A 21,233-nucleotide genomic window follows, 5' to 3' on the forward strand; every position below is an offset into this window, starting at 1 on the left:
AAGATTTATGAGCATTAGTTTCAACTTAATAGCTAGCCACGCCTGTAATGTTTATGGCTGCATTATGGTATGTATTAATCATTTACAAAGACTTTATAAATGACACACTATGACATTATCAAGTGTTTTAACTTTGCAGACAGTGTTCTAGTACATAGCCAACAATCAGAAAATAACTAATAGTTGAAATAAATTTACCTATTTAATTATTACAATGGTATTATAAACTATTACCTGTTGAAATACATTAGGGTCATTATTATTATTATTATTAGTAGTAGTAGTAGTAGTAGTAGTAGTATTTAACATTGTTTTAATTCTTAAAGAATGCTAGAACATACATCGTGTTAAGTGAAGTAAAAAACAAAATAAAAAATTCTCATGACAACATGTATTCTAAAAATATTTTACTAATCCTGAACATAATTTTACTTGTGACAAAGATGGCCCTGGTTAGCTGGCCCTAGTGTAGAAATCTATGTAATACAGAATCCTAGTTATGTCTGGGGTTCTTTATTACATAGGTGTAGGTGTATCTCCTTAAAAGCAATTTTATTTTACATTATGCATAAATATGGGGGACTGAGTCATGACAGATTATTTAAATGTGTGACAAAGTTCACATTGTTTGCACATACAGCAGGAACAATCTTAAGCCGAAATAGCCAGATTGAAAACCTCTGTAGATGTAGTTGCGCTTGGTAAGCGTTCTTACGCGTAAGCATTCATTTGTCATGTGTAACGGTCACCAGTAAAATCCAGTAAGTAAGTTAGAAGCTGTCTAACTGAAAACAAAACTGCTTGTCGTTCCACATCAAGAAGTGAGACACACACTGGGCTCAGATGACCACGAGAAATTTCAGGAAGCTGTCCCTTCATGTTGTTTCGTTCTAATAAAAGAAACATAAGCTAAAACGTGTGTATATATAATCAAACCTTTCCAATACTGTCTAATCAATTATGTTATTTCACAGATAATTTGTCATGACAGTCAAATCATTAAGCAAGCAATGTTGTATACATCTGATGAGTACTGAAGTCCAGGCTGAGTGAGCGCTCACCATTTTCCACCCCATCATCTTAAACATCTACTAGCAGAGAGACAAAATGGTGACATTACCCAGTTTTTATTGCCGTTTACACAATGTTCTTATATCCTGTGTACATATACATCGAATAACCCAAAAATTAAAAAGTCAGAAATTCAGCTTTAGTATAAACAAAATTTGAACTATGTTTATTTTTCAGAATTACAAAGTTTGTCCTCACACTGCAGGCATAATTAATAAAATAAAATCAAAAACAAATAAAAAGAAATAATAAAACAGACTAAAAGGCTAAAATGATTAAAACACCTCCTTGTTGGTTCCAAAATAAGAGTGGAGTGGCATTCTCTTCACGTTTACACAGAGACTGAAACATATCATATCTGTGTAGATTAACCATTCTGTGGTCAGTATCTTTTTAGCAGTGTAAACCTATGTAGAGCTTCTGTCTTTGCTAGCATTAGTTGTATAAATCCCTCATTTTAAAATGTATTTGCTTTAATAATGCAGTGAGTGAGTTTATGAAAATATAGCTTTTCCCAAAGACACCAATATATATATGTAAAGTTGATTTCCTTAAAAGATAAATAAGAAAACTAACAGCAACAGTTTGTCAGTTGTGAAATCGCAGTTGAACAGTTGCAACTGTCGCCCTGTCTTTTTTTTCTTTCTTCTGCAGCTGTTGACTTCAGTCAGTTCGGCGCTGTTTGGTTCTGGCGTTCAAAGGTTGATGATAAAGTGAGTCAAACGAAGAAACGCAGACAAAGAAAGAAGAGAAATAATAATATGGCATCTTGTAGAACAAAATGAAACGCACAAACCTTTTGTTTTATTATGAAAACTTTAAACCATTGTGTTTTTTGAGTTCGAGGATATCTCTTTCTCTGCAGGGACGTCCTACATAGCACACCCAAAAAAAAAAAAGAGAGTTATGACACAATATGCATTAAAAAAAAGGACAGCTGCACCACATGTGTGCTACTCGAGTGACAAACCTTCTGAGGAATGCTCAGATCCTTGGCGTCAGAATTCAAGCCAGAAGCGTCACCATTCTCCAGTCTGTTCAGTTTTGGAGTTTCGAGGGTTACCGGGCTGTCGTCCGTCTCTTCAATGTGCAGTGGGCCATTGTCTGCTGCAGACAGCTGGAGCTCCAAGCTATCTGATTCATAGGAGTTATTTTGTTCAGAGCTGCTTGCACTTGGTAGATCTTTTTTTCCATCTCCTTTATTTTCCGATTCTACGGGCGGCTTAGGCTCTTCTTCTTTCACAGCCTTTTCTCCTTCAACTTGATTGTTGTTGTCTCCCGACTTCAGCTCACTTCCTGATGCACTCTCTACAGCATCTTCCTGTGCAGAAGGGCTGTGGACCTCACTTTGGTACGACCCTACATCCAGTTCCCTGGACTCGACTAAAGACCCTCTAAGCATGCTGCCTTCTCTGGACAAGGTGCTGTGTCGAGGTTTTTCCGGGGATCTGAAACTAAACCGCTGGCTTGTTCTAGGACTGAAGCTCCTGTGAACCTCAGAAAAGCTGGCCTTCCAAGCCTTTGGAGAGATCAGACTTCGTCTTTTCAGTGAGCCATACCTGGAATATATAGTGAGAGAGAGGGAGTGAGATAGAGAAAGATCAAATCGTGGAGATAAGAATTCAGTTCAGTACTGTGGAGTATTGCCAGAATATGGTGGAACAATTCACAAATGAATAAAGCTTTATAACAACAGTGCATTTAGCCATAAAGCACAATTAAATGCTTTCTGAATCTGCAAAAGTAATAATTAAAAGAAAATGCTGCTTGTATTATTACTCTAGGGGAAGACACGGATGTGACTATGGCGGGTAATTTCCACATTTTTCTGAAACTGTAATGAGAAATTAAAAATGGTTTTCATTTGGAAATTGCCTTCAAGCTTTAAAGTTAAGAATTAAAAAAACTCTCACCGGGACAATCCTTTTACAGCAAATGCTTTGTCTGGATGCTGAGCCTGCAGCTCCTTTATCACATTTTGTAGATCTTGATTGAGCTAAAATAGAAGATGGATGGTTAAAACCAAAAACTCAGAACAATCAATATTGGGTCACACATAAGAGAGCAAACATACCGTACTCGTTTCCTTGTAGAAGATGTCTCGTAAATTTGACACAGCTGAGAAGACAGCTACGTAGCATCCAATACGACTAAAGGAGACAAACATTGACAAGTAATGTGTTTAAAAAAAGATAAATTGTTGCAAATTCAGTTAATATTTGAATAATATCCAATACTGACTAATCTTCATATTCATTCTGACAGAATAAATATATACTGTCAGACCTGTCAAAGAGAACTGGGAGCTCTTCTTTCAGATCGTTATTGATCCCCTCATAGATAACTTTGGCAGTATTCATCTCTTCTTTTGCCTGCAGAATGAAAAAGCAAGTCAATTTCAATGCATGTGTTATAACAAATTAGGGTTGATTACAAAGAGATATTGATGTTATTCTAATTACCTTGCTTATCTTGATATCATCCCTCTTTTTCGCAGTCTGCAGTGCCTCTAGCTGGTGAAGGGAGGAGTCGTAGTCAACCAGCTTTCTTCCCCTCTTGGCAATTTTGTCCTACAGTTTTTACAACAGAGCAAAACAGAGTCATACATATTGTCTATGTATATGTAAGTGAATTATAGTACATGTTTGTCTTAACTTAGTTTTGTGCATTTGCTCTCAGGCTCTTTGTCTGTCTCCATATTGACTTATGTTTGCTTGCATACTTGTTTGCCTTACCCTGACATCAGGGAATTGGCTCACGTAGGACTCCATGGTGCGCACGGCCTGGTCTAATAGCTTCACCTCGTAGTCATTCCACAGGAGGTCCTCCCCCTGCATCACAAGTACAGCATAAATATTGCATTAATTATGCATAACAAGGGGGAAAATGTGGGGTCTTATTTCCCTGGTGATGCATGCATTTCGTTGTTTTTGCACTTGTGCTGCAATAGGTCTTTTTTTTCGTACCACTGACCTCAACAATGGCTCCTAAATCTTCCTCTCCAGCCCAGTCAGACTCATAAACATCAAACAGAGACTGAGAAAGGCGTCTTGAAGCTTCACGCATGTCTGTATAAAGCAGAATCGACTATTTGAGACCTGCAGAGGGCACAAATCCACAGTTCTACAGCATCTTCAAACAAAGACTATTTTCACCTCTAACTGCATTAACGTAGACCCTCAAGTCCTTGTATATTCGGTTCCCATCAGTCTGCAAATAAAGCATAAGTATACACATGATTATCTTGCTTACGTTTATTAACTTTTATGATGTTTGATTCACTGCTTTTACTCAATAACCCTGTGTTTGCATATACTGCAAAATGTGTTAAGACAGATATGAAAAACTTTCTGCTCAAAGTCTTTTTCAACTCCCATAATAAAAACAATGCTGGGGGATGATTACCTGCTGGTCACTAAAGTTTTGGAGACAATGTTCAAAAAGGTCATCTCTGGTCTCCATTGACTTTCCCAGCCTTTGCATTACCTGCAGATAAAGCACAGAAAAAAGCTAAATCTCAAAGAAACAGCAATTAAATGGCAATAAATTTGTCTTTCTTGCCATAGGGGAAACAGGAACTTGCAGACTATGTACCTTTTCTTTGCCCCTGCTCAGCTGTCTTTGGACTTTTTTAGCAAAGTCACCAGAATTGCCTCTCGGACTTGTCTTATCTGCCATATTTTGTCTTGTCTGTGTTTATTCCTAAGAGGAAAAAGAGAAAAATAAATATCACAATACTGTCCTGCAACATCACAATTACTAGGTGTACTTCTGCAGAATGTCTGGTTCAAATATATTTTGCCTGAGAGCATTGTTACCTTTGTGGCTGTTATATCACAGTATTCATTTCAATTTGTTGCACCTTCCATACAAATTAAATGTAATTCAAGTGATTACAAGTGACGGAAACACACAAGATGGAAATCACAAGTTGGAAAATTAATGCACACCAATATAAGAGAATAAAATAGGTAAAATCAGGTTTAAAATGTGCATAACTACAGTTAATAGAACGATACAGGATACATTTAATTCCTAGCCGTATTTGTAGGCAACACACACTGATGACACTTGCATTAGTAACAAGAAACCAACAGACTAAATGTGGAACAAAGACACAATGTTTTATATTGTGTGGGACAATTAGTTAAACATTCATGCATTGTCTTCTTTTTTAATCACAAAACAGCTGAAGTACTGTTATTTGGCACTTGACATCACTGTAGAAAGGTAGACCCAAGAATATTGTGGGAGTTTCTGAAAATGTAGGAGGCAGAGTTACCTCTAAAGGGACGGCACAGGTTGGCAATGACACCCTGTAAAGTGTGATTGCCCCACACCCACCAAACCCATTGGACGAGAAAAGTCTTGATGGCGGGTTTTCAATTCTGTGAGTTTACCTCTCTGGAGAAAATACACTACAATGCACCAAACATTTTTGGTGGACATGAATTACTACTGTGTCTGGAACAAAGAATAACCTCACAACACTGCTGAGTGAAAACACTGATAGAGAGAGGTTTGGATTGTAACTAAGCGCATTTACTCGAGTACTTTAAGTACAGTTTTTCAATATTACTTCCTTTTTATGGCCTTATGTGCAAGTCTGATGTGCCTCTGCAATTTTTTGTTTTAACAGATCATTGACCATGTGCCTTTTTATTAGAATTTGAATAACTAACTTTCACATAACAATAGTCTAACCATTAAAGAAGCATTAAAAAGGATTTTAGTAAATACCAATACTGTTAGTTTACGTCAAGTAGATGCAAGTAAATTACTGTGACATTAACCTTACATTGGGTGGTAGAATAAATTTGTTAAGCACTATAAATCAACCTAAAACTAAATTGCAGGACCCTTGCTGCATTGGCAGGAGCCACATATAAATAAAGCTACTGTATATAAGTGTGGCTGCAGGGTGTGGTTCTGGTTTTGGCTCAGCTGTGGCGGGAGAGGTGAAGCAGGAAGTTCAAGGTTCACTGCAGAGGAAAGGCTGACTGGGACAGCTGTTGCACATGGACTAATAAGTCTGTTCTACTTATGCAGCAGCATGCTGGCACCAACGCAGGATGGAAGCACAGACAATAGCTGGAAACCAACAGAGAAATCTAACCCTGAGTACACATGGCAGTGCAGGGCTGTCACAATGTGCACGACTGGAAAAAAAAAAAAAAACCCACAGTGCTAAAGTGTGAACAGTTTTTGCAAATAAACAATAGTGGCCAATACAAAGCTGAGTCTGTGTGTCAGCAGACAGAGCAACAAGTCATTAAAATAATCTCCAGCAGCAGCATTTAAGTCACATACACATTAATGTATCACGGTTTCCAAGATATAATGTTTAACTTCTTTGTGACAGTAAATACCAATAACAGCTCAAGCTGATTTAATGTTGGTGAAAATTGTGTCAAGGTCACAAGCAACGTGAAAATGAGTAAAAACTTTTAAAATGTCTTCAAACTTCACAACAATATACTAGGCCTTGGTGATATGAGTACCTAGGGTTAGTATTTTACCTTGACCTTCATTGTTAGCACTTAAGGTCAAAGTTGACCTTGAAAAATAATTTCAAGGAAATGTATTGAATATGAAAGGGCATGGAGAGAATAAAATGCACTTCGTATTTTTCCAGTCTGACACCCTGCTTCGTCACAAGTTGACATCATCGTATTGTAAAACTCAACGTTTTAGTGTTTAGTGTTGCCCTTCGGGGGAAGTTGTGCTCTCTGAGGACTCATGACTTTTCTGGGCCTTTTGAAAAAATCCTGGAAACGCCCCTGATTCCACTGGGGGATTATAGAAGGCCTCAAAGGACAAAATGAATTAAATAAATGCATTTAATTCATACTAACTGCGTCATTATTAATTGAAATCAGAAATAAATAAATAACTTGTGAAATTATTTAAATAAATAAAATTGATATCTAATTAACATTGTATATAACTAATTTATTATGTCAAATGGAATTATTTATTTATTAATGCATTGACTTAACTCGTTTGGCACTTGGAGTCTTCCATATTGGGCAGCGGCTTATGGAACTTGCTTACATCACCTCTTAGAACGACAATACCCAGAAATCCCTGCGGCAACCCACTTCCAGCAGTGTGATATTGGTGAACTTTCGCCTACACGGAGTGTTTTTATTACTTTTGGCGTAGGAGGAGTGGTCTTATGACAGAATCGCGGATTCTCTTGCTACTCGCCGAGCTGCAGGACATGATCATGGGGAGCGTTCTGGCCAAATGTGCCATCACCAACCTGGGCATCCAGTGGGCTGGCTGGGCTCTGGCTGCGGCTTTCAAAACCGAGAAGTTTTATGACTTGGCAGGTAATCTGAAAACCCGTTTCCTAAACAGTAATTTGCGACCCTGTACTGATTACTTTTGCAGCTTTGCTTGTCTGCCAGTGAACTGCAACTAAAAAGTGCTCGAACTCGACTCGACTGAAAGCAAAATACATCTAAAGGGGGAACAGTCGATATATCTGATCCGTGTAGACTGATTTAATTTGTAAAAGCGTGTTTTGCACTTAAAAAAAGACTGATCATTACAAAACCTGCATTATCTAAAACAGCTTTGTTGTGAAACAGCGCGGAAGGAGCTCCTCCTTCGGCTTAACAGGCGCATGTGTCAGCAGGGGCGTGCACAGCTATCCTGGGTTGAATCAAAAAGGGCGCTTTTTAAGGGCCCCCATTAAACAATTTATAATTAGTTTTAATCATGCAGTGGTTAAAAGAGAGAGAGACAGAGAGAAAGCTTAACAGTATTTCATATGGCTGTAGAGGGATATTAGTGTCATATTTAATCATTTTTGCATTTCGTTACTGCACGCCACAGCTGACAGAATTACCCAATGAGTCAGTAAGCCAGTTTACAGCAAATTTCACTGCACTTATTCTGATAATTGAATAGCTTTTACTTTGTACTTCTACATATAGTTACCTAATTTTAGGGGGGGGGGGGGGGGGTTGTCATTTTTTCATTTGAAAGAAAACTGAATGTCATTGGGTGTTGTGCAGGTTAATACAGCATCACGTAGCCCATATTATTATCAATACCACACATTGCAAACTTTCTAACTGAGAAAATAACTAAGATGTACAAATTATTAAAAAATAAATGTTAGTTGCAGCCTGGTGTGACTTTGAATCTGCCTGTGATATCTATTAAAAAAACGTACACTCACAATCAATAAGGAAGTATAGAAATGAACATAGTCTGCCTAAAGTTAGTTCTCAAACATTTGTCAGATATAGACTGACGTTGCTTACCTGGCCACGCCAGTGACGGAATTAGAAAAAAGAAATCCCAAATTAATCACCTTGACACTTCTCTTTTACTCGTCTTCTTCTGGTTTTCCAACTCCGCGCTGTTCTCCTGTGTATTTGTACCCTTGAACTTTGGAACCAATTGCCTGCAGTATCCTGAGTAAAAGATTTATCGGACACACCTTAGTCTGCAACAAGTACAGCCACCAGCCGTGCCCACTTTCAAACCACCCTCACTCTACAACTCTGTCTCTCTTTTTCTAAATTTTCAGGCTCTGGCACATTTATACTACTTGCACACCTGAGTCGTATCTGGGGAGGGGCCAGTCATACCCGGCAGAAGGTGCAGACAGGGTTGGTAACAGCATGGGGACTCAGGTAAGGCAGTCAGTATTGATGCCAAGTGCCAAACACCTCTTGACCGCTCTGCTACGCTAGAATACTAAACAGAGATATGAGCAGGTTATGTTTTTTTTTTTATCAGAGTTTTGTGTAATTTTAGTCCTAGAGGGTCATTGGTAAGGTCAGAGGAACTAATGCATGTGAGACTTTAAAGCCAGGTAACTCAAGTTAATGAATAATGGCCTGGTTAATGTGAAAAGACTTTAAGTATGTTTTTTCTGCAGGCTGGGGACATTCCTCTTCATGCGGATCTTAAAGGACGGTCATGATCGCAGGTTTAACAATGTTAGAGACAGCCCTGGGACATTCTTTGTGTATTGGACTGTTCAAGGTACTTGGAAGTAATGTAAACACCTCTTTCTTGTTACCAGAGTCCTTGACCAACTGCACCCAAGTGAAGGGAGACTTTGCACAAATAAATCACTGTCTAGTTTCTGGCTCTTTATATGTATTTATTCTAGGCAAGAGCTGTTGGTTACAGTTATATTTATTTCATGGAAGTATTAAGGTTATGCTGTTTGAAAATCATACATTTTTTCCTCCATTCTTTCAGCTGTGTGGGTATTTATGACCCTCCTGCCCACCCTCATGCTGAACAGTGAGAAGCGAAATGTGCCTCTGGGAACGAGGGACTACATTGGCTGGACCATTTGGGGACTTGGCTTTGCTACAGAAGCTATTGCTGACCAGCAGAAGTGGGTTTTCAAGCGTGACCCAGATAATGCTGTAAGTGAGGATAACCCTAAACTGTATTAATGTCTCACTCACCGAGTGTTGTAACTGTACTGTCCAATTTACTTTCTCACCTCCAGGGGAAGTTCATCCAGAGTGGACTCTGGGCTTACAGTAGACATCCTAACTACTTTGGAGAAATCCTGCAGTGGTCAGGTCTCTGGCTCTCAGCCTCCTCAGCGATGCAGGGTTCCCAGTATCTCAGTGTGGTCTCCCCTCTATTCGTCTGGTTCCTGCTACGTTACGTCAGCGGTATCCCCATCTTAGAAAAGCAGGCCATGAAGAAGTGGGGATCTGACCCTGCCTTCCAGAACTATGTGAAAAATACCCCCCTTCTGTGGCCACTCCCTAAATTTTGATGTCACTTTTATAATGTTTGAACACTGAACAAGAGTTACCTCTCACAAAGAAGCTACGCACGTTCAAATCACTGAAAATGAGTGAGGTTTTTTGTAATTTACTTTTGGTGTCTGCAATTTTTAAATGTAAATTTTTCACATACACCATCTACATAAAAGTCATGTTAAATATTTTGTTGGGGCTTTGATCAATATCTGAATATATACATTTTTGTTGAGCATAAAGTCACCTCTGTTTTTACATTCAATGTTTCTACTTTGAGTGCTGGTAATAATTTTGAGTTATTCAGGCGTTATTGGCATTAAGAGTGAAACATGGTAATGGGCATCAAAGTGGAAATAGAATCAGTCATCGGAGGAGGTGGTATCAGTTACAGGAGTTAGAATTTTTCTTGAGGTTTCCCGATGTTTCTCTTAAGACTTAAAATCCAAATATGGAGTCCTCACATCAGCAATATTATTGGTTGCAACAATACAAAATCCAAAAAATAATTGGCTCTTAGTACACCTAATCATCTTAACGATGGGAGCACAAGCCTCTCCACTGGCTTTCGGCAATATGGATCTCCTACTCAACCAGCTTTAGCCTTCCTTTCAGGATGATCCCACATAATGATATTAAAGTAGACTAAATGGGATTGCACCCTTCTTTACTGATTAATTTTCAAAATGTAAAGAAGCTACACAAAACATTCACAGAAAGGACAGGAGACATTTTTGTAAATGTATTTTATATGAAATTCAGATAGTTAATTTTTGTTCAAACTGCGTGATTATAGTTTATCAAATAATGCCCCAGTAATTGGACAGGCTAATAGCCCACTGTAATTGCCTTTTGTGCAGGACTGCTTTTAAGCAACCTCCCACAGTACAAATATTACACAGATCAATAAACACCAAAGGGTCTGGTGCAGCAGAGGCTACAGCCTGCAGCACAAACCAGTGACCAAAGCTCCTGGTAAAAGCTTTGTTGCCTTTCAATGACAATGAGATCATTGACATTTACTAAAACGATCCACACCTAGTGAAGCTTGCAGACGATGACCAAGTAGATCTGGTTGAAAAGTCTTCATTGAGTTCTTATTACTACAGTTTGTTATTAAGCAAGAAGGAAAGGGTATGCACACTTCTAAATTATATTCACTAAACAAAATACTGTGGGATGAAGACAATCTAAATAAAATAAAAACAAATGAAATACAAACATCAGCCACACAATCAACTCTAACCTAGAATAAAATACCAAAAAAATAATAATAATAAAAAATAAGTTTCTCAACTTCTGAGTGACACATGAGCTGAAAAACTATTAAAGGGAAACAATTACATTTAGAAGCAGGTCACAATAAAACTGTTCATATACAGTACATATTTTCATCTATGAGCACACTTATCTAAGAGTGAATAGACAGTGCATTTTCATGTGTTGTCATCTGAAATGAGAATGCCACTCTGGACATTTATTAGGAGCAACAGTCCTAAAGACACATGTGTGCACAGACAGAAAAAACTAGTTGTTTTAAAAAAATAAAATAAAAAAAATTCCCATTTTACAAATGTTAAAAACAAACAAAAAAAAACAACAACAATAAAAACTAACATTCAGAAACAGAATTTTTAAGAATGCAGAGGAAGACTACATTGGAGGTGTTTATAGACGCAATTAAATGTTATTCATAAAACAAACTAGTCGCTGTTATTGCAGTAAGAATAAAGGATTAAATGCAGCTGCTTTGATATTATTTGAGGAGCGGAGAAGAAAAGAACTTTCCTTGGCGAGAAAATCCCACTGCTGATTTGCTCTTTGACCCAAATCTGCAACAAACAGCATACATAAAAAAAAACATGATGGAATTATTAATTAGGAGCTATAGTCAATAAAACAGAGCTGATGAATGATAATGAGATATTACACAGTAGATTAAGTTATATGATAGTCAGAAGAAGTCAGCATTTATGTAAATTAGGAGAGAAAACACTTTGTAACTTTATCTTCTCAATTAATCATGAGATCATTGATTATAATGCCAGCAGGGCTGGGAGGACTGTGCTCATGTGATTACCTGGGTGTCAGAGAGGACTTCATGCGCTGAGACAGAGAGCTGGAGGAGGGGGTTTTATTGAGCTGGTACTCCGGAGTGGTCAGAGGTCCCAGTATGCTCACTGAAATATCACAAACAGTTAACATTTACAATCTCAGCCTCCCATGAAATGTCAGGCTGTTGAAACGACTGCGCCCACACTCATACGGCAACAACAAAGAAAGTTTTAACGAACCTCCAGCTCTCTCAGGGGTGGCGTAGCAGTTTGCATTTTCAATGATCAAATGCTCCAAGTTCGGCTGCTCGTTTTCTGCTGCCATCACAAACTGGGCCCAGAAATCCACCGGCAGAGCCAACAGACGCGCCACAACCTGAACAGAAAGGGATTAGTAAAAAATGGAAAAAGATCAGGGTTATTTCAGAGTATTGCCTAATCCACTTCCGCCCGTGCTACGCTAGTTAGGCTTGCCTCAAGCAAGATCGAGGGGAGTTACTAAAAAAAGAAAAAAGAAAAATGGAAAAAAAATAATGGTGTTATGCTCTTCTTCTGTGCAATATTACACTGTAAGGAGATTTTTTTTGTGGCCTCCAGCTGTTGTGTGTGTTCAGTCTCCTAGATTAAGCCATTCCACATAATTTATATTAAATCTGTTGCCAGACACTGTCATCCTGATAAATAGCAAAATGCATCAGAATTAGATTAAAAAAAAACAAACAACAACAACAACAAAAAAACACTTTAATATGTTATAAATGTTAAAAAATAAGTAAATGTTTAAGAAATGGCAGCTTTTGCTGCAAATTCTAGTGAAAGTATAATGCATTTATAATCTGTGAGATTTAAGACATCTTAAAAATTATTTATGCATTCTTTTCTAGCACTAACTATTAAACAATCTTTACATTGTAGAGGTACATCTCTATATAATAACAGCTCACAGGGATTCACAGGAAAACTGCGTGTCATTTTGTGTCATTGAGATAAATTTGTGCTTTCACCAACTTGGTATTTCACATTAAAAGTATTCAACCAGCAAATGTGGAAGGAGACTGTAACCACAACAAGTGTAATGAAGGGAACAGCTGCAAGAAGTCTGGCTACCCCTGGGCAAATTACACGTTTTGTTGATGCCTGCAGCGAACATATTAAAATGAGCCAACTGTGTTTGCCACAGACTTGGTTTATTATGGTCACTTTTGTCAGAGAATCAGTTATAAATAATCCAAGAGTAATTGAAAAAGATGAAGAGCTGTTCTCAGCATTTCAGATTGCTTCAGTTTAAGGCAAAGGAAACTGTGCAATTGTAAAGTGTGTGCAACTACACCTTAAAGAGAGGCATCCGTTGCTCTTCTTTAGTTTATTTTTGCAGCAGGCGCTCAACAGGTGCACACTAGGACAGGTATGCAAGAACTGTGTCTCATCTTCCAAGCTTACCTTAGGCTGTCGTTTGGTATCCTGTAGGATTGTCATAGGGTCAGGATTGGGAACTGCGTGTCCCACAATTGTTGGACCAAAAACTCGGGACAGGTTACTGATGTCCATCTTGGTGTCCAAACTGTCAGCAACTCTGAAAGAATTGATTAGATTCAGTACTGACCAGCTGATGTATAATCAACGAAATATGAAATATATATATATGAAAATAACTCCCGAGAGATTACACTGATATTTTAAAGAGGGCCTATAATGCCCTTGTCCAGCTCCAAAATGTTAATTTGGTGCCTGCAGAAAGTGATTTTGCATCATTCACCACTTAAAATAATCATTTATCGTATACAGTCCTTGGAGCGGCCCCTCTCTGCCTTTAAGCCTTTTGACTTAGTTTAGAAAACTCAAACAGCGCTTTTGGCTCACAGGTACAACAGTACATGTGCTGTTGTGATTTCTGTTTTAAAAATGAGCATCCACCATGTTTTTGAATAAATATAATAAAAAGTAAAAACAAAAGCATCCTTTAAAAAAAAGTTCATTTTAAGTTTAACAGCAGAAATAAATATATAGTAAAAAGTTCAGGTTGTTTATGCAATTCTCTCGACCCAATTACAATTAGAGAATGCATATCGATATTCTATAAAGGTGAGGTACAAAGAGACTAGAGTTAAAATATATCTACCAAAGCACAAATACAGTCGCTTGAAAAAGAAATTTACCACAGGACTCTGAAAGCCTGTGAAATACTAAGTATACTCCATAATTCAATATCTTGTAGAACCACTTTTAGCAGCAATAACTTAGAAGTAATAACATTTATCAGGCTCTCACAATGTTGGAGGAATTCTGGCCAACTTCTTACTTGTTCTGCTTCTGTTCATTGAGGTTTGTGGGGCATTCATTTATCCGCAGCGCTCAACGTCATGCCACACCATTTCATTTTGGTTCAAATCTGGACTTTGACTGGCCCATTGCAACATCTTGATTCTTCTTTTTCAGCCATTTAGTTTTATAGTTTTTGTTGTATTAATCAGTTTGGTCCAAGCTTTAGCTGTGAGGCAGCATGCATAACATTTGACTCTGGAATAACTTTGGTATAAAGAGGAGTTTATGCTCCACTCCATGCTGGCAAGGTGCCCAAAACGAGTCTAAATCTTCCCCCACAGTGCTTCATGATGTATTTGTGCTGACATAATTTGTGCTGTTTGGGTTTCACCAAATGTGATGCTGCATGTGATGTGCATTATGGCCAAAAACTTTGGTCTCATCTGCCGTAAAGACAGCTGATGTTAAGATGCAACGTCGCAAACCAAAACTGCGCTGCTATGTTGTCTTTAGAGAGAATAAACTTTCTTTTTTTTTTTTTTTTAACATGATGTATATATGACTTATGTGGTGAGAGAAGAGTAGGTGCAAACCTCTGAAGGTGAAGGATTACGAAAGCCAGCGTGTCTCTGTTGGGCTGTGGCAGGTCACCAATGGTTTGGTACATCAGAGCTATGCTGTTGTCGTCATCTGAAATCTCTGTGGGAAAACAAGAAAAACACATTTTTTCAGTACAGACCAAGAAATAGGGTGTTGTGACTTCTGTGGATTTATTAGCGGCTAGAAGGAAAATGCATCTGACTACAGTAGAAAACAAACACTAAAAAGGCTAACAGACTTAGAGATCAATCTTTTGTTTTTGTTCCAGGCAAATTCCCACCAGAGGTTTCCATCACTCATCAAAACAAATCACAAATGTAAAGCAAAAGCACTTATGAAACCTGTATTTAATCATGTGTTGGATAAATTGCTTAACTTTCAACACTGCAGTTAGTTCAAGTAGACATTGCTTTGTGCCAAAACCCTAGACTAGTAAACACACGCTTACCAGCTGCGTCCATGAAGGAACGGTTGAGGCGGAAGGTGAGAAGAGGCTCCTTGAGGTTCCTCAAAAAGTCCTTGAGGAGGCCAGTGACGGCATGGATATCATCCACCTTACTGAGCACGGGAACAGTTTTGCTACGGAGAAACTTTTCCTTCAGCTCCTTCACAGTGCGCTCAGCACCAGAAAGACGGTACAGTCCAGCCTGAGTAAGAGGAAAAACATTTTTTATCTGAATTATACTGATATTGTTTCTAGGGAAAATTACTGCAGCTGTTATCTGTAATGTACTGTTTGATATGAAGGGGCACCTCTGCAGCAAGGTACTAAAATCCAGAAACAAGAGGTCTTGAATAATAAGGCCCCATCTTATCTTAGACACCTCATAGTACCATATAAGCCCAACAGAGCACTTCACTCTTATACTGTAGGCTGTTATGGTTCGTAGGGCTGGGAGGAAAAGCCTTCCAGGCCCCTCTTCTATGGAAAAGCTCCCAGTCTGAATTAGGCTTAATTTTTTTTTTTTGATAGAGCTGATAGTTTGGGCTGGATCAGGTGACTGAACTCTCCCTTAGTTATCCTGTCTTCCCCCATCACTCCCAACTGGTCGTGTCAGATGGCTGCCCCTCCCAATCCATGATTCTGCCTGAGGTTTCTTCCTGTTAAAAGGGAGTTTTTCATCCCACTGTTGCCAAGTGCTTATTTATTAGGCAATGTCCAATTGTTGGGGATTTCTCTCTATTATTGTAGGGTCTTTATCTTTCAATATAAAGTGTCTTAACTCTGTTATTGCTGTGATTTAGTACTATGCGAATAAAAAAAATCCAATATCCAAAAGACAGCATCCCCAGGACATTTGCTAGCTCTGATTTCCTTAATTTTCTGCCTTCCTCTTTCACCGTTTCATAGAAATGGTTCAACTAAATATTTACTGATAAATAGCAAAGCACATGAAATCACACAGAGTATCAGCAGATCTGTCAGTCAGTCATACTTAAGCTCCATTTGCACATTAATTTTAGCAAAATTTCTGCAAATAAGAGAGTTTGATGAGTCCACAACTCATCTTGTTAAGATAAAGGATATCTAATAAGAACAGAAAAGGCAAGAAACTCGGGTAGGAAAACGCAACAATTTTCACATGAAATTGATAGTTATGCACAAAAAAGGCAAGTAAGACAAGTGCTAAATAAACAACCCAGAAAGAAGAGATGGCAGCAAAGTCAAACAGCAATCAGCAGATCTGGAGCCTTTCCATAGCCCAATTACAAACTTAAGCTCCCAGTAACAGATTGTAAAATCTTAGTTACAGCTCTGTCTCAGCTTAAGGGGAAGACATTAAAAATAACTACTGGGGCTTGAGGCTTTACTGTTCTTCACATTTCTGCATAATATTAGGACGGTGAAATAGCACTCACTTCATGCAGTCCCCTTTGCTCGATCTCACTGATACAGTGGACCACAATGGGAGGGATCATGGGTGATGTGTCTGGGACGTAGTCTGCGAGAACACCCTGAAAAAACAAAACAAAAACAAAGACAGGATATGGGTTAAGCAGCCAGAACTGTGATTAAATTTCAGTGGATCCACCTGCACATGAAAAGTAAATTTTTTTATTACAAACCTCCCCAATTTTGACTGGTGTGCCACCTAGGTTGGGAATGCATGGTAGAGGGCAACGCTCACGACACTCGGGGTGCGAGACCACCCTGCAGTCCCTGCACTTCAGTGAAATCTTGCCAAACTTGATCCTCTTTCCGCAGGGCACACAGGATTCAGGCTTAATGACCTATAAAGACATTCCACAGAAGACTGTGAAGTTATCTACCATATATATGGAGCTAAAGAAGCGGAGACACTTTGTTTAATAGCCTGCATAAATAGCGATACAAATGAGCAAACAACATTGTCAATATGGATGCCAACATTTTTTTTTGAAGCACAGGTCTGGGTAATTTATTTCCCATGGGGCCGCAAGAGAAACTGGGACTATTGTTTTGGGGGGGTACCAATCTGAAGCTGAACTCAATTCTGTTCAATATTAATTTTATCTTTTCATAAGCATGTTAGTGCAGGTCCCCACAATAGCCCCAGTCTCTCATGTGGCCCCTTGGGGAAATTAATTGTGCACCCTTGCTATAGCGACACTAAATTAAGTCAATAAAAAAATAAATAATTTAACATATTCAAATCTTAAAAAGTATAAGTAAATATTCCTTTTACTTTTTCAGCCATTGCTGTATAATGGCAAGACATATTTAATTTGGAGATAAAGAGAACCCTCCTTTAATCCAAAAGGAAAATGTGCTTTTCTAGTCACATTCAGTCAGTGCTGTTCTTTCGCATTAATGTCATTCTTACAGTTTTGGAGACGAACTCATGAAGGCGGACGCCTCCATTGCTTTGTGGAGTACTAGGCACAGCTTTCATCTCTAGCTCAGGGTTGGCAGGCTGCTTGAAGACATCCTCAGACTTGACAGATTCAGAGTCCCATTCCATGGCAGCTGAACAGGAGAGATAGAAAATAAATACCTGCTTGTAAAATAGCACAAACCTTCATCGTGCAGTTCTGAATCACTCCTACTGCATAATGAAGTTTTTTTTTTCCAACACATCCAACATTGTTTTTCCATTAAATTATGTGTTATTACTTTTGCTGAAACCCAACAGAGCCCCATGTTGTTATCTTGTTAGCCGAGTAGATGATTTTACTTACTGAAGAACAAAGTTAGCTGGATGAAACTAAGCACAATCATTTGAGCAGGCTGGAATATAACTCCAGCATAGATAAGCCACATATAAAAGCAGCGTCCACAGATATTTTAGCTATATACTACCTCATAACAGACATCTTACCAGTCTTTCTCCTGCTGCGGGTCCAGTATGGAACAGTCTCAATGGTAGAAACTGCCTCAACAGAGCCTCCATTTGCAGGAACAGTCACTGTGGTCTTTGTCACAATGGCCTCATTTCCCTGTCACAATACATAAGAACAGTCAGAATAACCAAATACAGCCAAACTACATCAGGGCACAGCAATGAGCTGCAAGACTTGGCTGCAATCTGCCATCAGCATTTGGTTGCCAAAGCTAACAAAAACGATGAATGATTAAGATCATGTATGATATATGAAAGCAATACCAGAGCTAAATAAATAACCTACCATCTCTGAAGTTTTTCCTGTTGATCGTGACCTTTTGGAGGTAACTGGAGGACCATCAACATGATTTCTCGAGGAGCGCTAAAATCAAAACGGAACTTTAACACTCTTGTTTCCATTACATATAAAACAATGTCATCACTTCTCAAATTTGAAAGAGCAGAAGTAACACACCCTTTTTTCTCGTTTCTTGAGTCGCACTGTCCTCACAGTGGAGGAATCCCAATCCTGTCAAGATCGAGCATGTCATTAACAGATTTCAATTATTTTCATTGATACCGACAGGGTATCATCCATATCATCCACAACAATCTGGTATCTACAATGTATTAGTGTATGCAATTTCTCAGGAAACACTTCACCTTATATTTCAAAGTTAAATGGGAGAAGGAAGCAAAAATAACACCAACAAATGAGGATTGCTAAAATATATGTGAAATAAATGTCAGCACCTCCAGTCGTAGCCTGTGGAGAGAATTTTCATGGATTTGACAATGTAATTATAAATTGGCTGACCACTATCATATATTTTGGAAATGCCCAGCAGTCCAATCTTACTGCTTAGATATAGTATCATAAATTAAAGACACTAAATTTGAGAATATGGCTGGCCTTGTAAAAGAAATGGAAAAGGAATGAAAAGAGTTTGTAGAGATACATTTCAGAAGTATGGCTGTTATATATGAAGAGCAGTTTTAGATGAGATTGAGATGGACTGATAATTATATAATAACTATATCATATTAGACAATTCTTTCTGTGGTAACCATAGTTTTGAACATTGTGCACTGTTCATAATCGACTTTTTTATGCGTGAACATTTGACTTCATCTGGGGTCTGGAAGGACTTGATGGACTAGTCTGGACTTCCATTCATTTTCTTTTGTTGATTTTCCACAGTTGCATGGGTAGACCCCTGGGATTAATTCAAAAAACAATCGCTATCATGTACTTAACTAGCCACTGTGTGCTTCATGTATTACCCCAGTTGACTTGTTTTGATCTGCTCTGTCTTGTGAAATCTGTTTGCTTCTTTGAAATGCAATGATAAAAATAATGTTCAAAAAACAATAAAATAGCACAGTAAAGCAGTAATACAATAAAGCACACAGTAACTGTGTGCTTTATTGTATTACCTACCCCTGGTGACCGGTTTTATTTTGCTCTGTTATGTCTGCTCCTTTGAAACAAAGTGATAAAAATAAAGTTTAAAAAAAAAAGGTTTCAAAATTAAAGGTTGTTTTTTTTTTTTTCATACATTCAAGCTTTAACTTGTAAAAGAGAAATACTTACAAGAGAGTCATCCGTTTTGTCATAGCTGATATCTGACAAGATGGAGCCTGATTCATCTATCGTCATCAGTCTATCAAGAGCAACAGAAAATATGCATCAGATCAGCTAATGCTGTTCTTTTACTCACATGTGTCCCACCTAACTTAATGGCTGATTCAAAACTCTAAGTAGTAATGCAATAAAAAGGCTGAAATGTTTAGATGTACCCATGTGTAAGAGAAAGTACCTTAAAATCAAACAATCAGTGATCAGAAATAAGAGCTTTACATTAAACAGCTTGAGTTACTTACCTTCGGCTGGTATTAAGGTTGGATGTTGCCTGACAGTTTGTGTTCAGGAAAGCCAGAGCTGAGCGCTGTTCTGCACTCAACTGGATGCTGTTACTGGATCCCTCACAGGTCAAGAGGTCCCGGATCAACTGAATTTGACGGTCCTGTATCATAGAAATCCAAGCACGACACAAAAATGAGTCAATTGAAATCACACTGTAGCCTAAATTGACACCAACAACAAATAAGGGTTGGCAATGAGGGTCCAGTCATCCTTCCTACCAGTGTCTCACAGTCTGTCTCAGCCTTTTGTCTGCGCCGTATCTCCACGTCTACCTGGTTACGGGCATGCTTCAGTTTGACCTCCAAGGCTCCCCTCTCAGTCTCCGTTTTTCTCAGCATCTCTTTGCATGACCCCAGTTCATGCTCAGTCTTTAGCCATTTGCGACGGCAGTCATCAAAGTTTTGTGCCATCTGAATAAAGTCTAGGGGGAAATGGGAGCATCAGTATAGTCTATAGGGGCCTGAAGTGCCTGTGTGAATTAATAGAAGGTAAAGACAACAGAACCTGTAGCCATGATATACTCACTGGGTTCAATGTTCTCACTGAGAAGGTCAACTTGCGTCCTCATCCTTTCATATAAGCCCTGGAGGTTCAGCACCGCAGTCTCCATGGTGTCTTACAATTTAAGGCCCTCTGAGAAGAAATACATTTTAAAGTTCAACCACACAGAATACAGTGGATTATCTAGATTTTCTAGCTGCCTTTCAGTTTTGCAAGTATTTTAACCAAAACAGATAACTTGCTGTATTGGTATGCTCACGCAAATATGTGTTTGCCCTTATGTTGGACACGCTGGCTTATTTTGCTTTTCTTCTGACGGAAAGACGAAACTCTCTATTAACCGCACACTGCCTAAACAACATGGCGATTACGATGGGTCTAAGTTTAGGTGGTGTATCTCCTCCATTTGCAAAATTCAGAAAGCAACAGTTACCTACATACCTGGAGAGGCGTTGTACAAAAAAGCCTTTCGGCGATATTTAGCCACCACACTGCTCTTTTTCCGTTTCTTTTTTTTAGCTGTTAGCTTTTCGAACCTTTGTCCGCATCCTTCGGCAGCTACAGCCACACTGAGCGGGTTGCATTTCAAATTTCACCGCTACCCAATGAGAGATGAAGACGGCTCGGGTGTGAACGCAAAAAATAGATGCAACTTCCGTGTTTGTATTTTCAAAGTAAAACCCCCGTAACGGCCAGTCGCTTCACAGGTAAGCGATTAGATTTGCGTCAGAATGGGTAGAACTGTTTATAGATCCAGTGTTAACCC

At 38.6% G+C, this 21,233-nt stretch overlaps 3 protein-coding genes across 5 annotated transcripts; 1 reads left to right on the forward strand and 2 right to left on the reverse strand.

Moving 5' to 3' along the window:
* Window positions 1-197: 197 nt before the first annotated feature.
* bin2a (bridging integrator 2a) lies at window positions 198-8,653 on the reverse strand. 2 transcript variants are annotated; one of them, XM_085144585.1, is made up of 13 exons: window positions 8,399-8,653; window positions 4,666-4,773; window positions 4,477-4,557; window positions 4,227-4,281; window positions 4,045-4,139; window positions 3,807-3,902; window positions 3,534-3,641; window positions 3,358-3,443; window positions 3,146-3,221; window positions 2,985-3,067; window positions 2,042-2,630; window positions 1,868-1,943; window positions 198-1,759 (listed from the first exon to the last, which is right to left on the reverse strand). In XM_085144585.1, the coding sequence occupies exons 2-12, from the start codon at window positions 4,747-4,749 to the stop codon at window positions 1,890-1,892; spliced, it is 1,407 nt and encodes a 468-aa protein (XP_085000711.1). In that variant the 5' UTR covers window positions 4,750-4,773; window positions 8,399-8,653; the 3' UTR covers window positions 198-1,759; window positions 1,868-1,889. The 2 variants fall into 2 exon arrangements, with proteins under 2 accessions (XP_085000711.1, XP_085000710.1); XM_085144584.1 differs by having other exon boundaries at window positions 8,349-8,653.
* On the forward strand, window positions 7,138-10,009 carry LOC146494310 (uncharacterized). Its single transcript, XM_085144588.1, has 5 exons — window positions 7,138-7,406; window positions 8,618-8,723; window positions 8,972-9,078; window positions 9,301-9,473; window positions 9,560-10,009. The coding sequence occupies exons 1-5, from the start codon at window positions 7,250-7,252 to the stop codon at window positions 9,836-9,838; spliced, it is 822 nt and encodes a 273-aa protein (XP_085000714.1). The 5' UTR covers window positions 7,138-7,249; the 3' UTR covers window positions 9,839-10,009.
* Window positions 9,852-21,109, reverse strand: racgap1 (Rac GTPase activating protein 1). Of its 2 annotated transcripts, none has more exons than XM_085144582.1 (17): window positions 20,901-21,109; window positions 20,492-20,599; window positions 20,185-20,387; window positions 19,924-20,066; window positions 19,634-19,703; window positions 18,515-18,568; window positions 18,344-18,421; window positions 18,037-18,154; window positions 17,542-17,684; window positions 16,805-16,969; window positions 16,598-16,693; window positions 15,186-15,384; window positions 14,731-14,836; window positions 13,316-13,448; window positions 12,116-12,251; window positions 11,902-12,001; window positions 9,852-11,653 (listed from the first exon to the last, which is right to left on the reverse strand). In XM_085144582.1, exons 2-17 carry the CDS (start codon window positions 20,574-20,576, stop codon window positions 11,578-11,580), a joined length of 1,905 nt encoding a protein of 634 aa, XP_085000708.1. In that variant the 5' UTR covers window positions 20,577-20,599; window positions 20,901-21,109; the 3' UTR covers window positions 9,852-11,577. The 2 variants fall into 2 exon arrangements, with proteins under 2 accessions (XP_085000708.1, XP_085000707.1); XM_085144581.1 differs by having other exon boundaries at window positions 20,909-21,107.
* Between the last annotated feature and the right edge of the window lie 124 nt (window positions 21,110-21,233).

The sequence above is a fragment of the Neolamprologus multifasciatus genome, chromosome 20, assembly GCF_963576455.1.
Source record: "Neolamprologus multifasciatus chromosome 20, fNeoMul1.2, whole genome shotgun sequence".
Classification (NCBI taxonomy): Eukaryota; Metazoa; Chordata; class Actinopteri; order Cichliformes; family Cichlidae; genus Neolamprologus; species Neolamprologus multifasciatus.